The sequence below is a fragment of the Phaeoacremonium minimum genome, assembly GCF_000392275.1.
Source record: "Phaeoacremonium minimum UCRPA7 unplaced genomic scaffold PA7_03_scaffold_424, whole genome shotgun sequence".
Classification (NCBI taxonomy): domain Eukaryota; kingdom Fungi; phylum Ascomycota; class Sordariomycetes; order Togniniales; family Togniniaceae; genus Phaeoacremonium; species Phaeoacremonium minimum.
Genome location: NW_006921326.1, coordinates 86,109 through 103,559, shown reverse-complemented (window position 1 = coordinate 103,559; position 17,451 = coordinate 86,109). Strand labels below are relative to the sequence as shown.

General features: G+C 48.9%; 5 protein-coding genes across 5 annotated transcripts; 4 read left to right on the top strand and 1 right to left on the bottom strand.

Annotated features, from left to right (window-relative positions):
• Positions 1–3,353: 3,353 nt before the first annotated feature.
• Positions 3,354–3,995, top strand: UCRPA7_5685 (putative profilin protein; the record flags this gene model as incomplete). The annotated part of the gene is made up of 3 exons (XM_007918229.1): positions 3,354–3,410; positions 3,646–3,798; positions 3,861–3,995. The coding sequence occupies 3 exons, from the start codon at positions 3,354–3,356 to the stop codon at positions 3,993–3,995; spliced, it is 345 nt and encodes a 114-aa protein (XP_007916420.1).
• Positions 3,996–7,892: 3,897 nt separating this feature from the next.
• UCRPA7_5684 (putative xenobiotic compound family protein) lies at positions 7,893–9,130 on the top strand (the record flags this gene model as incomplete). The annotated part of the gene is made up of 2 exons (XM_007918228.1): positions 7,893–8,128; positions 8,185–9,130. The coding sequence occupies 2 exons, from the start codon at positions 7,893–7,895 to the stop codon at positions 9,128–9,130; spliced, it is 1,182 nt and encodes a 393-aa protein (XP_007916419.1).
• Positions 9,131–10,728: 1,598 nt separating this feature from the next.
• On the top strand, positions 10,729–11,740 carry UCRPA7_5683 (hypothetical protein; the record flags this gene model as incomplete). The annotated part of the gene is made up of 4 exons (XM_007918227.1): positions 10,729–10,832; positions 10,894–11,307; positions 11,365–11,523; positions 11,581–11,740. The coding sequence occupies 4 exons, from the start codon at positions 10,729–10,731 to the stop codon at positions 11,738–11,740; spliced, it is 837 nt and encodes a 278-aa protein (XP_007916418.1).
• Positions 11,741–13,052: 1,312 nt separating this feature from the next.
• Positions 13,053–14,480, top strand: UCRPA7_5682 (putative major facilitator superfamily transporter protein; the record flags this gene model as incomplete). Its single annotated transcript, XM_007918226.1, has 1 exon — positions 13,053–14,480. One exon carries the CDS (start codon positions 13,053–13,055, stop codon positions 14,478–14,480), a length of 1,428 nt encoding a protein of 475 aa, XP_007916417.1.
• Positions 14,481–14,724: 244 nt separating this feature from the next.
• On the bottom strand, positions 14,725–15,576 carry UCRPA7_5681 (putative nad dependent epimerase dehydratase protein; the record flags this gene model as incomplete). The annotated part of the gene is made up of 1 exon (XM_007918225.1): positions 14,725–15,576. One exon carries the CDS (start codon positions 15,574–15,576, stop codon positions 14,725–14,727), a length of 852 nt encoding a protein of 283 aa, XP_007916416.1.
• Positions 15,577–17,451: the final 1,875 nt, after the last annotated feature.

Genomic DNA, 17,451 nt, shown 5'->3' with positions numbered 1-17,451 from the left:
TTGATTCTTTGATGTTTGTGTGGTGAATCTGGAAGCTTTTCATTGTTGGGAGGTCTGCTGGCGAGGCGACAAGCGCAAGAGGAAGGCTACCGTGATCGCGCCTGGAACAACCTTTGTCCGTCCATGCTTTTTCTGGTGGTCTTCCTGCAGCGTCCCCCTTTTCTGCCCCCTTTTCTCCCCCCTTTTCTGTCCTCCTTTTCTACCCCTAGCCCCTGACCTCTTTACCCCTGGCTTCTTTGCAGCTGGCCTTTCTGCACTCTCGATCTCCATTTCCCATCCAGTATCTGGTCTAGCCTAATTACCTACCACACATATACCATTGAGACGTCTGTGTTGTGACTACCATACCTAGTAGGTACCTACTGTATCTATCTGGTGTGCATTCACAAGTCTCTCTGCGAAGACGGTGCCGTGCCGCTGCTTGCTGGAGCCGTCCGCCCACCCCGCGCTGCGTTAGGATATTCCTGGATTGCTTATATACCTATGATAATATCTTTTATAAACTCCTTAAGTGATTTCAAGTCTTGGATATCTATGTCTAGATGTTTTATCTTATAGCTAGTGGTAAAGATCAGAGATAGTCGAGATATTATCTATTAAGGTTAGCTTACCTAGTCTATAGATTGAGGACTCAATCAAGGGGGCATTAGCCTTATATATCTAGCCTTTTATATACTATCTTGGTATTGATCCTCTAGATTATATTTTCTAAGCTCTTATTTTTCACTAGGTAGAAGTACTTTTTAATACTCTTTTTAACCTCTATTCTCTAGTATGATGACTAGAATAAGTTTAGAGGAAACGCTAATATAAGAAAAGTCAAATAAAAGTAGATAGAGACTAAGAATATTTATATAATAAAGATAGAGAAGATTATATATATAAAGAGAAAGGTAAGATAATAGTATATAGTAGTGATTCTCTTTATATAGAATAGACTTATAGTCAGACTGACAATAGCCTATAAGTAGAGGTAAAGAGTCATTATAATACGGAGACCCAAAATCGTATTCTGGTTTCGGGCATCTTGATCCCTGCGAAATATGCTGGCTATGTCCGTATACCTGAGCCACGGCTGAGCAGACCTGAGCTTGGGGCGAGCGCTCCCTAAGCAAAGCAGCGATAGTGCCTAACTAGTTTGGGATATTTGAGCTATTCAAATTCGTCGCAGACTTCCCGGCAGAGTTCAATCAGCAGTTAACGCATCTCCAAGCCGCACTCACATGCCTCTACTTTGCCAATTCACCGCATTATCATGAGATCGGTGGGAGCAAGACCGACATGATTCAACAAGGCAATGTCACTTTGACCAAAAGCTTTCACTCCTACGTCATGGTCTATTGGATCAGGCATTGCCGACAAGCCAAGAAGACAGAAGAAATCGAGCGTTTGATGGATGAGTTCGCTGGAAAGTCGAAGCTACGGCGGACTCGGACATTTTCTGAACGAGGCGACTTCACCAGCCTTGAAAACCTTGAAGACGCTCAAGATGCATTATTGAGGAGCAATGATTCTGCATCAAAGACAGTCCGGACACAATCAGGTGAAAATATGGAAATAACAGCAGCTGCAAAGCTAGGCGAAATCCCCCAAAACAAGTCTGCTGAAGTCTTCCACGATTTTCTTGAAGAGATGATAATATCCCCAGAGGCTGCCAGTGATTTCCTCGGCCAATATATCGCTCGCGGTGCGGATCTTGATGTACAAGACCAGTGTGGAAACACACTCCTTCATGAAGCCGTCCGTTTTAGGCAGATAGACATGGTTGAAGCCTTGTCAAGTGCGGGAGCTAAACTCGACATTCAGAACACCCAAGGAAACACGCCAGTACATCTAGCAGCCATGTACTCATCTCTGAAAATTCTTCAACATTTACTGTTAGCCGGAGCAGATAAGAACACTAGGAATATGAGGGGCCAGACGCCACTGCATCTTGCCGTGATATTTTCATTTCAAGATCTTGTCGAGTTTCTTCTTTCGGCGAACGCGGACGTACTCGCGAAGGATCACCAAGGCAACACCAGCTTACACTATGCGGCTGCTAGGAACGATTGCTATATCTTGGAACTGCTATTACTGATGGGCTATAACCCTGATGGACGAAATGTGGATGGAGAATCAGCGCTTTCATTGGCAATAAAATCAGATGGTGTCACTACCTCGAAGCAGCTTTTGGACCGAGATGCTATTCTCACAGAAGAGGACAAAGTAGTAGCAATGTCGTCAAAATCCCATGATCTCATCCAGTTGATATGTCAGTATGACCACACCAGGGATTCTGTTTTGAGTCAAACGCAAGGATTAGATAACAACGAAAATGTCTTCTACAGAGTACAGGTCAGCGGCAAGAATGGCTACGCTGCGAGCTGCGAGCGGTGCAACATCACCCGGTGGCTCATAAATTTGCGGAGGACAACGAATTTCAAACATTACTCATCCGTAGAACAGCTGTATCAGTCGGCTAATGATGGCAGGTCATTACGACAAAATTACAGAGTAAGCTTGCTTAAAGCTCACCCAGGCATGCTGCTTTTAGAAATCTAGAAGAGTCACTTTGGGTAAGTAAAGCCCCAAATAGTACCACAGTAAATAACCCAGATGATCCAGATGATTCAAGATAAACTACTAATACTATAGATAATATATAAATTATTCGCTAATTTTTACAGCAATGTGAAAAGATCCAGTAAATGTTGCTTTTGATGACGTAGATGTCAACATTCGCATTCGGCTGCCACTTCAAACATATGTACCTAGGTAGACGGCGAGGCTACGTATTGATGCAAGCATTGACTGCTCTATGTGACAATCATGCCACATCCATAGACGTGCTATTTTTTCAGCTTGCTCAAAATAGCGAGGAGCAGGGTTTGAAGTCTGATATGTAGTCTGTGAGCCTTGTGACTCTAGACTGGACCGCGATGGCATCATAACGTCTTCTAAACAGGGTACTGGAATGTCATACCACTGGAATCGTATAATTGATTATGTCTTGCCTACTGGTCTGTTTGGGCCTCACTTGACAGTGTGTGGCGCCTCAATCCACACTGTGTGTATCGTTGGTCAGCAGACCGTATACAATCAAGGGGTGTAGGGGTGTGACACAAACTCCGAGGGGAAGCGTAAATGCTTGGATTGCTGGCAGCTTTTCGGGTGCCGAGATAAGGCGTATATGAGGCTCGACCTACATTCTGAGACCCAGAAAACTGTCTCCGCAATTCTGCCTTGCACGTCCATCCCATCTCTCCCTGGCGATTATACGCTGCTCGACGTCCTATTAGGGAATAGTCCTTGAAGCATCGTGGTCATTATGGTTTGGCAAGGTGAGCCTACCGCCTACCAATCATGCAAACATGTTCTCTCGCGATTCCAGGCTAAGTGGTCTTCCGGATAGCGTATATGGAGTCAAGGTGAGTACAAATCCCTTCCGATTGGCACCTACGAACACAAGCATTGACTCTGGAAAAGATATACTGACCGTCATGTCCCGACACAATTTAGTCTACTCGGAACCGGTTCAGTTGACCAAATCATCATTTTCGAAAGAAACAGCAACAAGGTGCTTGCCTCATCTATGGGCTTCCTAGTAAAAACCCTCCAACTCATAGGAATTTTCGCACACTAGCTGGTAATAACGATTTCCAGGTCTCAGATCAAGAACAGAAGCAAATCACTTCGATCCTTGATTGTGGCGGCTCGGGAGAGGCTCTACAGCTAGCACAGAAGCAGAGCTTCCAGGTTGCGGGGCAGGGCTTCTTTGCTGTGAAAGCCGACTCACGGAGTTTATACGGGATCAAGGTGTGTATTGTACCATTGCTTCGATTCAGGGTGTGAATATTCAGTAGTTAACAACTCCTCAGAACGAAGAGGGCGTGTGCATCGTGAGGACGAGGACTGCCTTGTTGGTTGCTCATTTCGGACCTCCGAGCTACCTCGAGGAAGCTGCTCGATGCATTGAACAGCTTTGCGATAACTTGATTGAGAAGGAATTATGACGAACGACACTGATACATTTGGCACTGTCTGGGCGAAGCGTTCATTCGCTCGTAGTATCGATCAGGTATTATGCTGGGTGGATTGTCTTGAGGCCTGGAGAGCCTCAGCAATTGAATTATTTGATCATGGCTCAAAAAGATAACTTTGTCTCCTCCAATTACATCACTATCTTCACCTCTTGAGTCAACCCATCCGCTAGGTGGGCCATTAAGTTGCATTATTGTGCCAATGTTTTTTTTATCAGGCCTCACAAGGAAAACGCGGCTTAGCTGTTGCAATTACTAGCAATATTAATTTTGTATTCAGGGACATCCAGACCAGTGACAAGTCTTGGTGTGCTTGATGATAAGATAGACTGGTAGTAAACCTTTGTCAAGCAGAATCAAAGTTTGAACCTTCCACACAAAACCACATCTTCGCCAAATGGGAACCATTTGCTGCCAGTCAATCGAGCCGCGGGAACTGTTTTCCCGGCGTCATCATGACGCCTAGCAGGAGAGACGACGACACCACCTACGCCGAGCCAGGTCGGAGCTATGGTGACGATGACAGTCGATTTCGGGCAGATATTGAGGTTCGAGGAGTGAATTGATAACCCGCCCACCACCCTCGACCATGATGCTGTTGAGACCATTTTTCTTCAGCGTGAGCACCAGCCCATGCCAGTCGAGGCGGTGCTCTCCAATGTCTGACGTGGTGATGGTCATGGCGATGTACTTCCCACCATAGGACCAATTCTCAAGCTTCCACCCTGGTCGCAGAACACAACCTATCCAAGTGGAGCCTTCTCTCCTTGGTACAGCCTTGCAAGCCTAACTTCGGCCGCTGTCACATTAGACTGGAGAGATACATTAGTTGGCCTAGGATCATTCGCCCGGTTCTTTGACGCTCCTTCGCCTTATGTGGCCGGTCTTTGGGTCGACGACCTTCACAATGGGTTATTGTGGTATGTTGATAATGCCGTGGAGCAAAAACAATCAGAGAAATACATTGCACCAAGCTGGAGCTGGGCCTCCACCAAAGGCTGGGTAAGATACAATTTTATCGTTGGCTCTCGGCACGAGAAAGTAGCTGATGGCATGGGCCTCGCTGTGCTGGATGTGGTGTCCCATAATTTAGACGCATATCCCTATGAACGAGCTTCATTGGCATACCTTGATCTGGAGGCCATGACTCTAGATGTACGCTTTGGATCTGATTCCGGCAAATATGTTTGCTTCTTTGATAGCCTGAAGTGGGAACGACAATGGAAGGCTGGCTCAACCTTCGTCTTCGTCTTCATTTGCCCGTGGACCCACGTCTCGAGCAACAATCTGAATCAGGCTCACAGTATCGGCCTTATACTTCGAAAAAGCAGGGACGTTGATGTAGAGACATGGGGACAGGTCGACACGCCCAAGGCCTATCAGCAACCTTTCGTGCGGACTGGACTCTTCTTAGCGGGGGACTATGATCCGAAATTGACTGCTTGGACGAGAAGAAAGTTAAGAATCATCTAGCACTAGTACGAGTCAAAATCTAAGAATATACGCCTAAAATAACACCCAAGGCGACCTCCCGATTAGAGTTGCCACAAACATCGTAAATGTTAGAAAGGGAGATATAAGTAGTCCCAAAGCTCAGGTCTAGAAATGTGATCAAGGGGCTATTCTAGTGTAACTCAGTGAAAGACTGAGCAAGTCTTATGAGGACTGACAAGAATTTAGCTGAAGTTGGGCCGGTCAGCGAACGGCTCTAGAAGCGGCCATCAATGCTGGAAAGATGGCCAGACATAGATAGAAAGACCTAGTCAGACACGCTGTCTGAAATGAAGGCCTGCAAGTCTTGATTTTGTCCTAATTGAGAGCGACGTTCTCGCAGACGACACGGAGGTGATCCATGGATATGTAGTGAACAATTAATCAAGACGAATAAAGTGCCTTTAGGAAACCTCGACCGCGGTGGGCTCCAATATAAAATTTGTCTCATCCAACAAGATCGACACATTCTCCCCTAAGAAGCCCCAAAGAGTGGCCACTATGCCAGACAATTCAATGTAGGGCATTCCCAAAGAGAGTTCAATCCACACCCGCCAACTTCTAAAACTCTAACATAATGAAATCAACAACAAGGACTATCCTCATACTCGATTTTAGTTGGATCGACAAGTCAGTTTCTTTCGATGTTAAGATGCAAGATCTGAGAACAGCTCTACCTGGTAGAGAGGCGTCAGTTAAATTCCGATGATTCCATATAAGCAAGAATGACGCAAATCTAATCGCTGTAAGGACACATTGAGTGCCATTGCCATGATATGTTTACTACACTAATCTGCCCAACTAAAGTTCAATTGTCATCCCGGATTAAGAGCCAGATCAAGGCCATTCTTGACGAAAACCGGCACTGAAGCGATGACATCGTAGGCCAGATTAAAACATCCTAGAAGTGTAACAGTGACTAGCAGCCTCACTAACTAGTCGCATACTACCTCCTCATTGCCATTTTCTTGAGCCTTCGTGCGAAACCCATCACTTTAACTCGCGGTCTGTTGGCGATGACGCGGATCCAACAACACAAGACCGTCAAATGTTAAAAGCTGCACTCTCAACTTTTGTAAGCTTGCAAACAGCGGTTTACTTGGACGTTCCACATTGGCCTACCATTAATGAAAACTTCTCTTCAGATTCCTTACATGAGCTGGGAAACACATGCACATGTCCGAAGTTTGAATTCTGACAAAACAAAGGCATCACTCCACCGCCGCAGAACATCAGATAAATTCACTAATCTGATTTGCAAGATACAAGCTTCAGATATCAAGGACAAACAGTTTCCAAGTAGACTGGAAACAATGGTTCAACGTGGTGTAAACACGTCGACATATCATCAAGCCACGACGTAAAATGACACAGAAAGGTAAGAGCATTGATACCGCCTTGAACTTCTTCCTTTTAAGAGGTTTGCTAGGAAGTGATTAGACATGACTAAGTAGCAATTATCAATAAATGTGAGTGCACAAAATGAAGTGAATATGTCGAGCTTGAGAAAATGTTTGGACTCAAATACAAATCGACAGACTTCTAGAATGCTTGCGAATTTTGCGTGATCGAGAATATTGTGTAGATCCATAAGTTTATGGGGTCGGGCCTGTCTGTTGGTGGGAACTCTTTGATGACACCATAGTATTCGGGATGGCAACATTTGGACAACTTGTATTGTCATAATCCGACCGAGCTCGAATACAAAATATGATTTGTTAAAAGCTAGCGACTTCCGAACATCAATCCTTCTAATAATCAAGCACCAATCACGCTGAATAGCAATTGAAAGGCAGCATAATTTTCGGGGTAATACTCCTTAGTAGATATTGCTTCGTCTCCAATCACTTAATCAATCAAAACTCTAAAGCCTTCAGCTGGGCTTAAAAGAGGTCTACTTGGCTTTGGATATACGCATTTATCTCAAACAATAAAAATCATGACGGATAATTTCGACGCTACAGTGACGGTCCGCCCGGGTCACGATCTCGGCAATGGAAAGAAGCATATACTTCTCAATGCCTTTGACATGTCGACCGTCGGACACTTGTCACCTGGCCAATGGAAGGTAGGTCGAGATGAGGTCTAGCTCTTTGTATATCAACTGACAAAGCATCAGAACCCCGTTGATAAATCTGCTACGAAAAGAAACCTTGAATACTGGATTGAACTAGCCAAGCTTCTGGAGAGGGGAGGCATCAACGCCTTGTTTCTCGCTGACACGTATGGCGGCTATGATACGTATGAGGGGAGCTTAGATAACTGCATTCGGAGAGCCGCTCAATGGCCGATGACTGACCCGACCATTGTAAACTCCCTATGATAACTTGCCATTGTCATACTCGTCTTGTTCTGACCATTCTCTAGCCGATCAGTGCAATGGCTGCGGTTACGAAGAACCTCGCCTTTGGCATAACAGCATCCACCTCGTTTGAGCCACCGTTCCTGCTTGCCAAACGGTTTTCAACTCTGGATCACTTCACTCGAGGCCGCATTGGTTGGAACATCGTCACTTCATGGAAGAAAGCGGCTTTCAAAGCTATAGGCTTGGACAACCCTATCGACCATGACGAACGATATCTACAGGCCGATGAGTATCTTCGAGTCCTGTATAAGTAAGCTTGAGATCATAGGAGCCAGGAGATGGTCATATTGCTAATGTAATTCATAGACTGTGGGAGGGCTCATGGGCTGATGACGCTATTTCACCTGATCCCGAGAATGACAGTTATGCAGACCCGGACAAAATCCGTACCATTGATCACAAAGGCAAATATTTCAACCTGAGCAGCCGCCATATTGTAGATCCTTCTCCTCAGAGAACGCCGTTTCTATTTCAGGCCGGGACTTCCCCTGCTGGATCAACCTTTGCGGCGACACATGCGGAAGCCATTTTTGTTTCGGGGCATTCCCCAACAGTGTTGAGGCCCAAAGTTGATAATATCAGGGCTCTGGCAGCCAAGCAAGGTCGTGATCCTCGATCAATCAAGTTCTTCGCGACCTTCACGCCCATCATCGGCAAGACCGACGAGGAGGCTCGTCAGAAGCACGAGGAGCTGAAGAAGTACGCCTCAACAGTTGGCGGATTGGTATTGTTCAGCGGCTGGACGGGTATTGATATCTCAAAGATCCCGATCGACCAAGAAATCACTGCAGCGGACTCACTGGAAGCAAATAAGGTGAGGAGCATCCTTGACGCATTCACGACCACTAGCAAGGAGATTCCCAAGTGGACACCACGTGTAATTGCGGAGCGGGCATCCATTGGAGGTCTGGGACCAGTCTCTGTCGGGAGTCCACAGACCGTAGCAGACGAGATGGAGGAATGGATCCGCGAGGCAGACATTGATGGGTTCAACCTTGGATACGTGACAACCCCGGGCACCTTTGAGGAAGTCGTGGACCTCCTGATTCCTGAATTACGGAAGCGCGGTCTGTGCCCTGAGCTATCAGAGGAGCCCCTCACTGCCCGGGAGAAAGTCTACGGAAAGGGGCAAAGAGGCCTTCGAGATGACCATACGGGCAGCAAGTACAAATACGCCGTATACCAAGAGGATGCTCCCTATGTCGATGGTGAGGTCGATGGGCAGGAGAAGCCCATCAAACCATCAGAATGATTCTGTTACGAGCTGTAGTAGTACAATAAGATTCATTTTCTCGTCAATTGCGACAGCCACATCTCCTGAATCAGTCTCCTTCCATGGACGTCGAGATTCCATCTGTGCTGATGAATGAATGCTGTCGCCTGTCATTCATCGAGAACTTCTTTGGCCAATGGTATGACTAGGAGGACGCGCATGCACTCAGGACGTCACATACCAACAAGCTCTAAGGGCGAATAGGGATAGATTGAGACCCGAGAGATAAGCTTGAGAGAATACTGAAGAGTGCGAGGACGCTTATGGATCCGGCGCTGACGCAGACGGCATTCCGAGCCAGGGGTTATGGATTTGTGGAGTAGAGTGAGCTCTTGTATGGAGCTCGAGTGTCAGATGTTAGCCCTTGCAGATGGTTGATCCCGTTCACTTTCCTTGAATGGAATGAATAAGTTCCTGATGTCTCCCCGTCAGTAAATGAAAGTCTTTGGGCGTCTTGCCAGTGTCCGGTGGTTAGACTAAAGCCGTTACATGCAACCGGCGAAGTCTAAATCATCATATGCGTTTGCACTACCAGGAACTTGGGATGAGTTCAGTGGGCACAGTGGCTGCGGATTAGTGGGGTTCCGGTGGGAGGCAAGCAATTTGACTTTGCCGGCTTATACGAGACACACATTCCCTTCACTGCCAAGGACATCTCAGCCTTTGTTGGCAATTGTAATCGTCCCTGGAATCTCGCAAGAGGCCCAGCTCAGCTGAGATCAAAGTCAATTCTGCATCTTGTCGCCAGCGAAGTCTCTCGGATGTCTTTCATAGCAACTTCACTAGCGATGCTATCACTCGGGGAGATGTGGGGAGGTGGCGCGTCCTCTGTGCATCACTGAACGCGAATGTCTTCGAAATGTGGACCACGTTCACCTGCAGATGAAATGCACCTGGGGGTCATTCTCAACTGACAAGTCAGGGCTCTTCAGTATAACCTCGCCAATGAAGCTTTGGGCTTATGTGCTGAGACTTGTTCAGTTAGGATCTCACGTGGGATGACCTGTCTCAACCCCTTTTTAAATAGAAGTCATACCATGTCAAACCTAGGCGGGCATGTCTATCATGGCAAATCACCAGCAATTTGTATCTATCTAGTATGTCTAATTGCACGTGTAGCAACCAAGTGGCAGATCTTCCCAATCATGGATATGGAGTGGGTTGGCTTAAACTCTGAAAGTTAAGCACGGCTACCCTGACCTGAATCTGTCCCCTTACTCTTTCTTCTACCGGGCTGCCATGGATCCCTTCATGGTATTTATAATTCTTTATCTCCACCTGCTTTTTAGTTCCCATCCTGTTTCAACACTGGGCAATCAGGAGCCATGACAGCTTCACTCTTCAGCAACCCCAAGCGGGTGATGCAGATGCTATGGGCAGCAGCAGCTCTCATGCTCACCGCGGCAGTTATCCATTCGTTAAGCGATGGCCAGCCCAATGAATGGGTCTTCAACAAGCTCCCAGCATTGGGCGGAAGGCCAGGTAGCGAGCAGAGTCCTCCTGTTAATAAAGTGGAAGCCAGCCCCGTCCGGATTGGCAGTACTACTGCTTCCGATACGAGCGATTTGCGGTTGTCAATGGAGAGACACATGCGCCTCGCAGAAGCCAGCTGGGCGAAGACAGTGAAGCAGCGCCATGAGATGATCAAGGCCGACTATGGCGATATCAAGGAGATGCCACTGTAAGGAGAGACCTCCTAATCCCTGAACGCTGCCGAGGCTTTCATTCTTACATTATTTTAGATTCCCTGCCGTCGACGGAGGTGAATACCACAAGCACCCGTACACAATTTGGGACTTCACGCCGGCATCATACGGCTGTCCGCATGAGATGGAGCGCGTCGGCCGCATGGGCGATGGTGGCAAGTGGGTGTGCGGCATGAGTCGGTACGAGGAGGTGGCGCGCAAGCAGCCGTGCGTGATATACTCGTTTGGCGTGCGAGACGAGTCGTCGTTCGAAAATGAGATGCTCTCAAGAACACAGTGCGATGTCTTTGCGTACGATTTCTCGGTGGTCGACTTTGGCGAACAGCTAGAGCCCGAGAACAGGCACCGGGCACACTTCATGCAAGCTGGGATTGGTAAAACGGACACCGCGGCAGATCCGCCCTTCTACAGCATTGTTGATCTTATGAAGATGAACGGACATCAGTACATGTGAGTGCTGCTTTGGCATTCATATGGCAACTCACCGGAGCTGACAAGCTTGCACAGCGACATCTTGAAGATGGATATTGAGTTCGCCGAGTTCGAGTCCATGGAAGGTCTTGATGAAGCGTTCCCAGCAGCTGAAGGATATGAGCTCCCAATTGGGCAGCTCATGATTGAAATCCACTTCTTCAATGGCATGACCGCGGAAGGCTACCTGGCTTGGTACGATCCAATTTTCAGCTACCTCTGGCATTTACTAACCTGACTCTAATCATCTAGGTGGGAGAAGCTCGAGGCACGAGGTTTGCGACCGACCTGGACAGAGCCCAACTTACTCGCCGTAACAATGAATCTAGCTGGAGACAAAGCACCTCTGCTCGCTGAATATACGCTTATTAATGTAAAGGACAAGCGAAATGTCCTTTATATCGGCCCTTGAGCGCTGTCGGTGGCCAGCAACAAAGGGGATGATAGTCTACATGGAAGGGAATGCCAAAGATTTGGCGCATCACTGTAACAGCACGGATCAGGCGTATGAGAGGGTGGCTACCAGCTGAGGCGTTCGGAAAGGGGTTATAAGTAATTGGGGAGGTCGATAAGGCCCATTCAACAAGTATGTCCTGTCAAAGTCTGAGAATCTGGAGCGCCTGCCGTGTTGCCACATATGATATTACTTGACCGAACGTCTGATGTCTAGTAAACCTTTTTCTAGCGATTATTGATGCTGCAGGTTCTCGCTTGGAAGAATCACTTATTCGACGGACTAACAGCTAGTCATTCTCACCTTGAAGCTGGAACGAGTTACAGGGCTTAATGTCGACAGCGCAGCAAAAAGTTGCATCATCTAGCAACCTTCATTCGAGGTCTCAAATGTCAGAAACCTGCCAAAAGTCATAGCTATCATGCTTACCAGCTTATGTGATCGACAGAGATCACCCGGGCCCGAGAAGTCCTTCATAAGCAAGAAAGGGAGCAGGCCCGAAATCCATGAATGATATGACAAATTAATTCCCGAGGGCCATGGAATATTGTATAGCTGACTTAAGAGATCCAGGCGATGGGCGAGATTCTCCAGTAGAAAGACCCAAGATGCGCAAGCTCATGCAATAGTAACTGTGGAAAGGCGCGGACTCTTAACGCCGACAATGCGTATGGGTGTGTGTGAAGAGCCGCTTGAGAGATGATACGCAGCAAGGCAACGTCAATTGAGTATTATGACCTAATGCAGCAATGTTCTTCGAATTGTGCAACCTCGCATCAGCACTAGAGATTGAGTTTTGAAGAGTGCGTGGGAGTTTATTAATCCCCTGCCGCGGTTGATGCGCAATTTGATAGGTAACCAAGAGTGCACTCTAGGTTACCTCCAACCCCTTGTTATTGCCGAAGCGGTATGCCGCACGGCATCTCTTTCGGCGCCCAGTGCAACCTTCACGGGGTTTGCTTTTGGGCTTCCTTGCCATGCGACCCAACGGCGCCCACACCACCACCTAACCGCTTCCAGGTAGGTCGCTGCTTAGCTACTCTGCCAGATTGACTTGAGCTCTCGCGCCTTTCGGCTTCATGCTTTATAATCTCAGTAGCCCGCTCATTGCATCTTCAACCACTTTTGCTTCAATGACGTTATCGCCGATGGGGCAATGATTCTGTATAAATGATCCAGGGCTGCCTGAGGACATGACGTCTTGATCTTTGAGTTATCTGGTCGTCACATTTTCTACAGACTTGGCGCGGCAAAAGTGAAGCCTTTCAATATGGAACGAGCTACTCAGAACTCTTTCTTCTCCGACTCAGAGAAGCCAGACTACTCCGATCGGGAGTTTGGCCAAGATCCGGACACGGAGAAGGACATTGAGCGCGGACCAGCCCCGCGCTCCCCGGCGAGCTCCCGGGCGGCGTCCGAGACAGCAGATGCCACGCCGGAGCCAGCCACGACCGACGCCACCGCCCCTGCCAAGGCTCCGGGCAGCGGCATTCCGGACGGCGGGTGGGATGCGTGGCTGCAAGTGATCGGATCGTGGGTCATTCTCGTGGATACGTGGGGTTTGATAAATACTTTCGGCGTCTTCCAGACATATTATGAGACCGAGCTGCTCCCGGACACGCCCTCGTCCAGCATCTCCTGGATTGGATCGTTGCAGGGCTCGCTTCTGATGCTCGTCGGCGTCATTTCAGGCCCACTATATGATGCAGGCTACTTCCGGCACCTAGTGGCTGGTGGACTCTTTCTCATTGTCTTAGGGCAGTTCATGACTTCACTATGCAAGACGTACTGGCAGCTCCTCTTGGCCCAAGGCATCTGCATCGGTGTGGGAATGGGACTTAGCTTCCTGCCTTCGGCAGCCATTCTCGCGCAATACTTCCATAAGCGTCGGGCGCTCGTCCTTGGCCTCTCCTCGTCCGGCTCGCCTCTGGCCGGTATTGTCTTTCCTATCATCTTCTCGCGCCTGCAGCCACGCATCGGCTTTGGCTGGGCCACTCGCGTGATTGCCTTCATCCTGCTCGGCATCTCCGTCATACCCGTCGTGTTCATGAAGACACGGATACCAGCAAACAAGGGCAAAAAGCGCTCCTTCATCGACACCAGCGCCCTGCGCGACGTCCCCTACATGCTCTTCGTCGTGGGCTGCTTCTTTGGCTTCCTGGTGCTGTATGTGGCCTTCTTCTACACGCAGCTATTCGACGTCACGCATCACCTCAGCAGCCTCGACTTCGCGCCTTACACGGTCACGATGCTCAACGTGGGCAGCGTCTTCGGGCGCGTCCTGCCCAACTACTTCGCCGACAAGGTCGGCAGCCTCAACGTGCTGATCGTGTGCGCGTCCACCAGCGCCGTGCTGCTGTTCGGCTGGATGGGCATCCACAACCTCGGCGGCTTGATAGTCTTCGCGCTGTTGTACGGCCTCTTCTCCGGCGGTCTGGTCAGCGTCACCCCGTCGGTGGTCATGGGCCTGACGCCGGATCTGAGCAAGATGGGCGCACGGATGGGTGTCACTTTCCTAGCATCCGGCATCTCGATCCTGGTTGGGACGCCGATCGCTGGCGCGATTGTCGGCGATTTCAGTCGGGAGAGATGGCTGGGGGTTATGGGTTACGCTGCTGCTGGTCTTATTCTTGGGGCAAGCTTTTACGTAGCCGCGCGAATTTTGCTGTACAAGAAAAAGGGAGGCTGGCGAGCATAAAGAGAAACGGGTTCATACTCGAAGGATGAGTTCGATGGCACTCGCATGAACAGGAAAATAGCATTGTATCGGCGCATAAGCATATAGAACGGGATCAGCTGGAGGTTTTCTGAAAACGGCAAGAGATTGTGTAAAACATTGAGTATAAGCGTACAAATATGGCCCAGATATCAAATGATAACATCTTACTGATTTTCCAACCGTGAATCATTCCGCCTCTCATGACACGGTGAATAATATCAGATCACCTCCTAGATGCATACCAAACAGCTACACCCCCTACTACAATAGCACCGAGCAGCTCGGCCCAACGCAACAGTCCGCGCTGGATATGCTTCTTGGCAAATTCATCAACCTGAGCGCCCTCGTTCACCTTCGGGAATTCGACGCCCTTCGGAACTTCAACACCAAGCGCCTCGCAAAGGGGTTCCCATCCGTCTCGAACATCGTAGAACACGAGACGGTCAGGAGGAACCGCTGCTTTGAGATATGCGATATGCCTATCCCACACTTTGCGGGTGAACTCCCGTTCCTCGCCAGGCGCCTGATACAGCACTCGCCAGGCGTTAATGATGCCCGAGATATACTTAGGGTACCACCGTAAAGATGGAAGTAGGTAAAGAGCAAAAGGCACTATCCACTGCAGTGACGTGTTCCCGACCGCCTGGAGACTCTTGCCCCAAGCCTCTGGGTCGCGCAGGGTCACGATGACCTTCGCATCCGGATACAGCTCGACCAGTTCCTTGACGAATGTTGGCGCTGGGAAATCCGTGGTTGCCATATATCCGTCGAATCTCTTCCTGAGAGTGTCCTTGATGAATGCCTCGTCCTCGGGTGTACGCTTTGGCCATGCTGGGCGGATATCGTCTTCGGAGATGGGAATGGGATCAGGCTGGGAGTAGCGCTGCCACGCGGCGATCCAGCCCTTTGCCTCCGCCTCGGGCCCGAGGCAGACCTGCGTCCCGCCGTGGTAGACCGGGCCGTCGAGGAGAATCTCCAGGGCAGCGCTGAATGATGCCGTGCCCGTTCGAGGAAGGCCTGCTCCGATAACCCGCAATTTGGCACCAGGTTTTGGTGCCGATGCCTGCTGACCCATTGATGCGAGGGGAGACGTTTTCTGGGGAAATCGAATTGAGCTGCAATGAAATAGAGGTTGAGACTTTCTTCTCGTCAGACATCTAACAATCTGGCCTGACTACGCTGTTCATAGAAAATGAGGATTCTAACTGAAATACGACATTTAGCGGCGGCACAGCCGCATTGGCATAAATTAAATCACCGGGCAGGAGATGCAGACTGAGGTTCCCAGCTCAACAAACTCCGTTTTGAGCATAAGTAACTTTGCGTCCACCACATTTTGGTGCTGGTGCCACTGGACAGTCCTGTTCTGGCAGAGTTGTTGCCCGTCAATTGGACAAGCCACCGGATCTCGTCACTTGACCATATGCCAAACCAAGGCATAGGCGATCCAAAGACGGTGGGCTAATCCTTATAGATCCAATTTTGGACCCACCGTCTTGGAACTCCAGCTCAAAACGAAAGCCGGGTTGTGATCAGAGGTATGAGCCATAGTGGTGCACTTTCCGACGGTGAGAATGCTATGAACGTGTAAACAAAGCTGCTGCATGTCATAGAGCCAAGCTTTTATGATAGAACACAATCTTGGAAGACCACTAGAAGTATGTGACAGAGGCTTAAAGCCCTTCACTTCTTGACTTATCTTCGCAATAGTCCTACAAAAGTATGCATTTGCGTCTTGCTTCACTAAGGGTCATATGTGTGTCGTTGGGACGCTGACACATGTCGGTTCAATGATGAACCTGCATCACTAATCGGACCTCCTACCACATTTCATGTTGAGCCGCTCGCGCGACTGCAGGAGCGACGGATATGTACATGTGCAGCATCGAAGCGAGCCGAGGGGAGTTCAACACTCTTAAGGGTTCAAAGGTCGAGCTTCACACGAGTCCTCGTATCAGCAAACGTAAGGTAGATGGAGATGCCACGGATTTTTCGACGACGAGCGATCTGGGCGCATTGCGATCACGACATTGCTGACTCAGTGCCGTGCGGCGCTAGAGATGTTCGTGAAGAGGGATGGCGTTTAGGTGCAGGCGAAGATTCCAAAGAGCTAAATGTGAGATGATACATCCCCAAGAACCTCAGATTTGCGCCAGTCGTGTTTTCTGGAGGAGCACAGACGTTGCCCTAATTCTCCGCAAGTGTTTCGTTTTGAAATGGTTGTTTCGTCTTCTGCTGCTATTACAATTTACGGCAGCCGGCAATTGACAGACACACGGGAAGGTTGTGTATGTTACAAGCGTATTACCTAGGCATGTTGTGTGTAGACTGGTTATGGGCCTGTCTTTGTCATAGACGACTAATAGAGCGGCGTAGCGGTGGGCAAAATCGCACTCGCATAATCATTACCAGAGCCTTATTCAGCAATCGACATGCGCCCAGGCCACTCGATACGCCATCTTTTTAAGGTAGGCGTAGTGGGGTTTGCAGGCTAGAGAGAGCAGCTATCCCCTGCCACGGTGAGCTTAGCGCAATGCTGTTGGGCGGAGGGGCAGATGGTCCCTAAGTAAGGCAAGTGGGGTTCTTTCCAATTGAGAGGGTTCCCTAGATGATCGATTAGAAAGCAGCATTGGAGAGGTACCACAGTAGCCTCCAAGTTTAACGTTGATGAAATTGGAAGTCGTGCCCAGTACGGCACGAGGCTAAGGTTGTCATTGGAGAGGGTATGGACTTGGAAGTACCTACCTAGGTAGGTATCGCCGATGTAAGGTATGGAGCTGTCATGCCAGGCAGGGCGCCTCTTCATATCACCGAAGCTGACTGGGCGTCGTCCCGGCGAACAATCAGCATTACAGGAGCTTCTTCATTGTGTGATATTGTATTTCATCGTGAGGAAGAGAGGGGTTTGGCTATGCTACCTAGGTATGCAGATATGTAACCAAAACGGTCG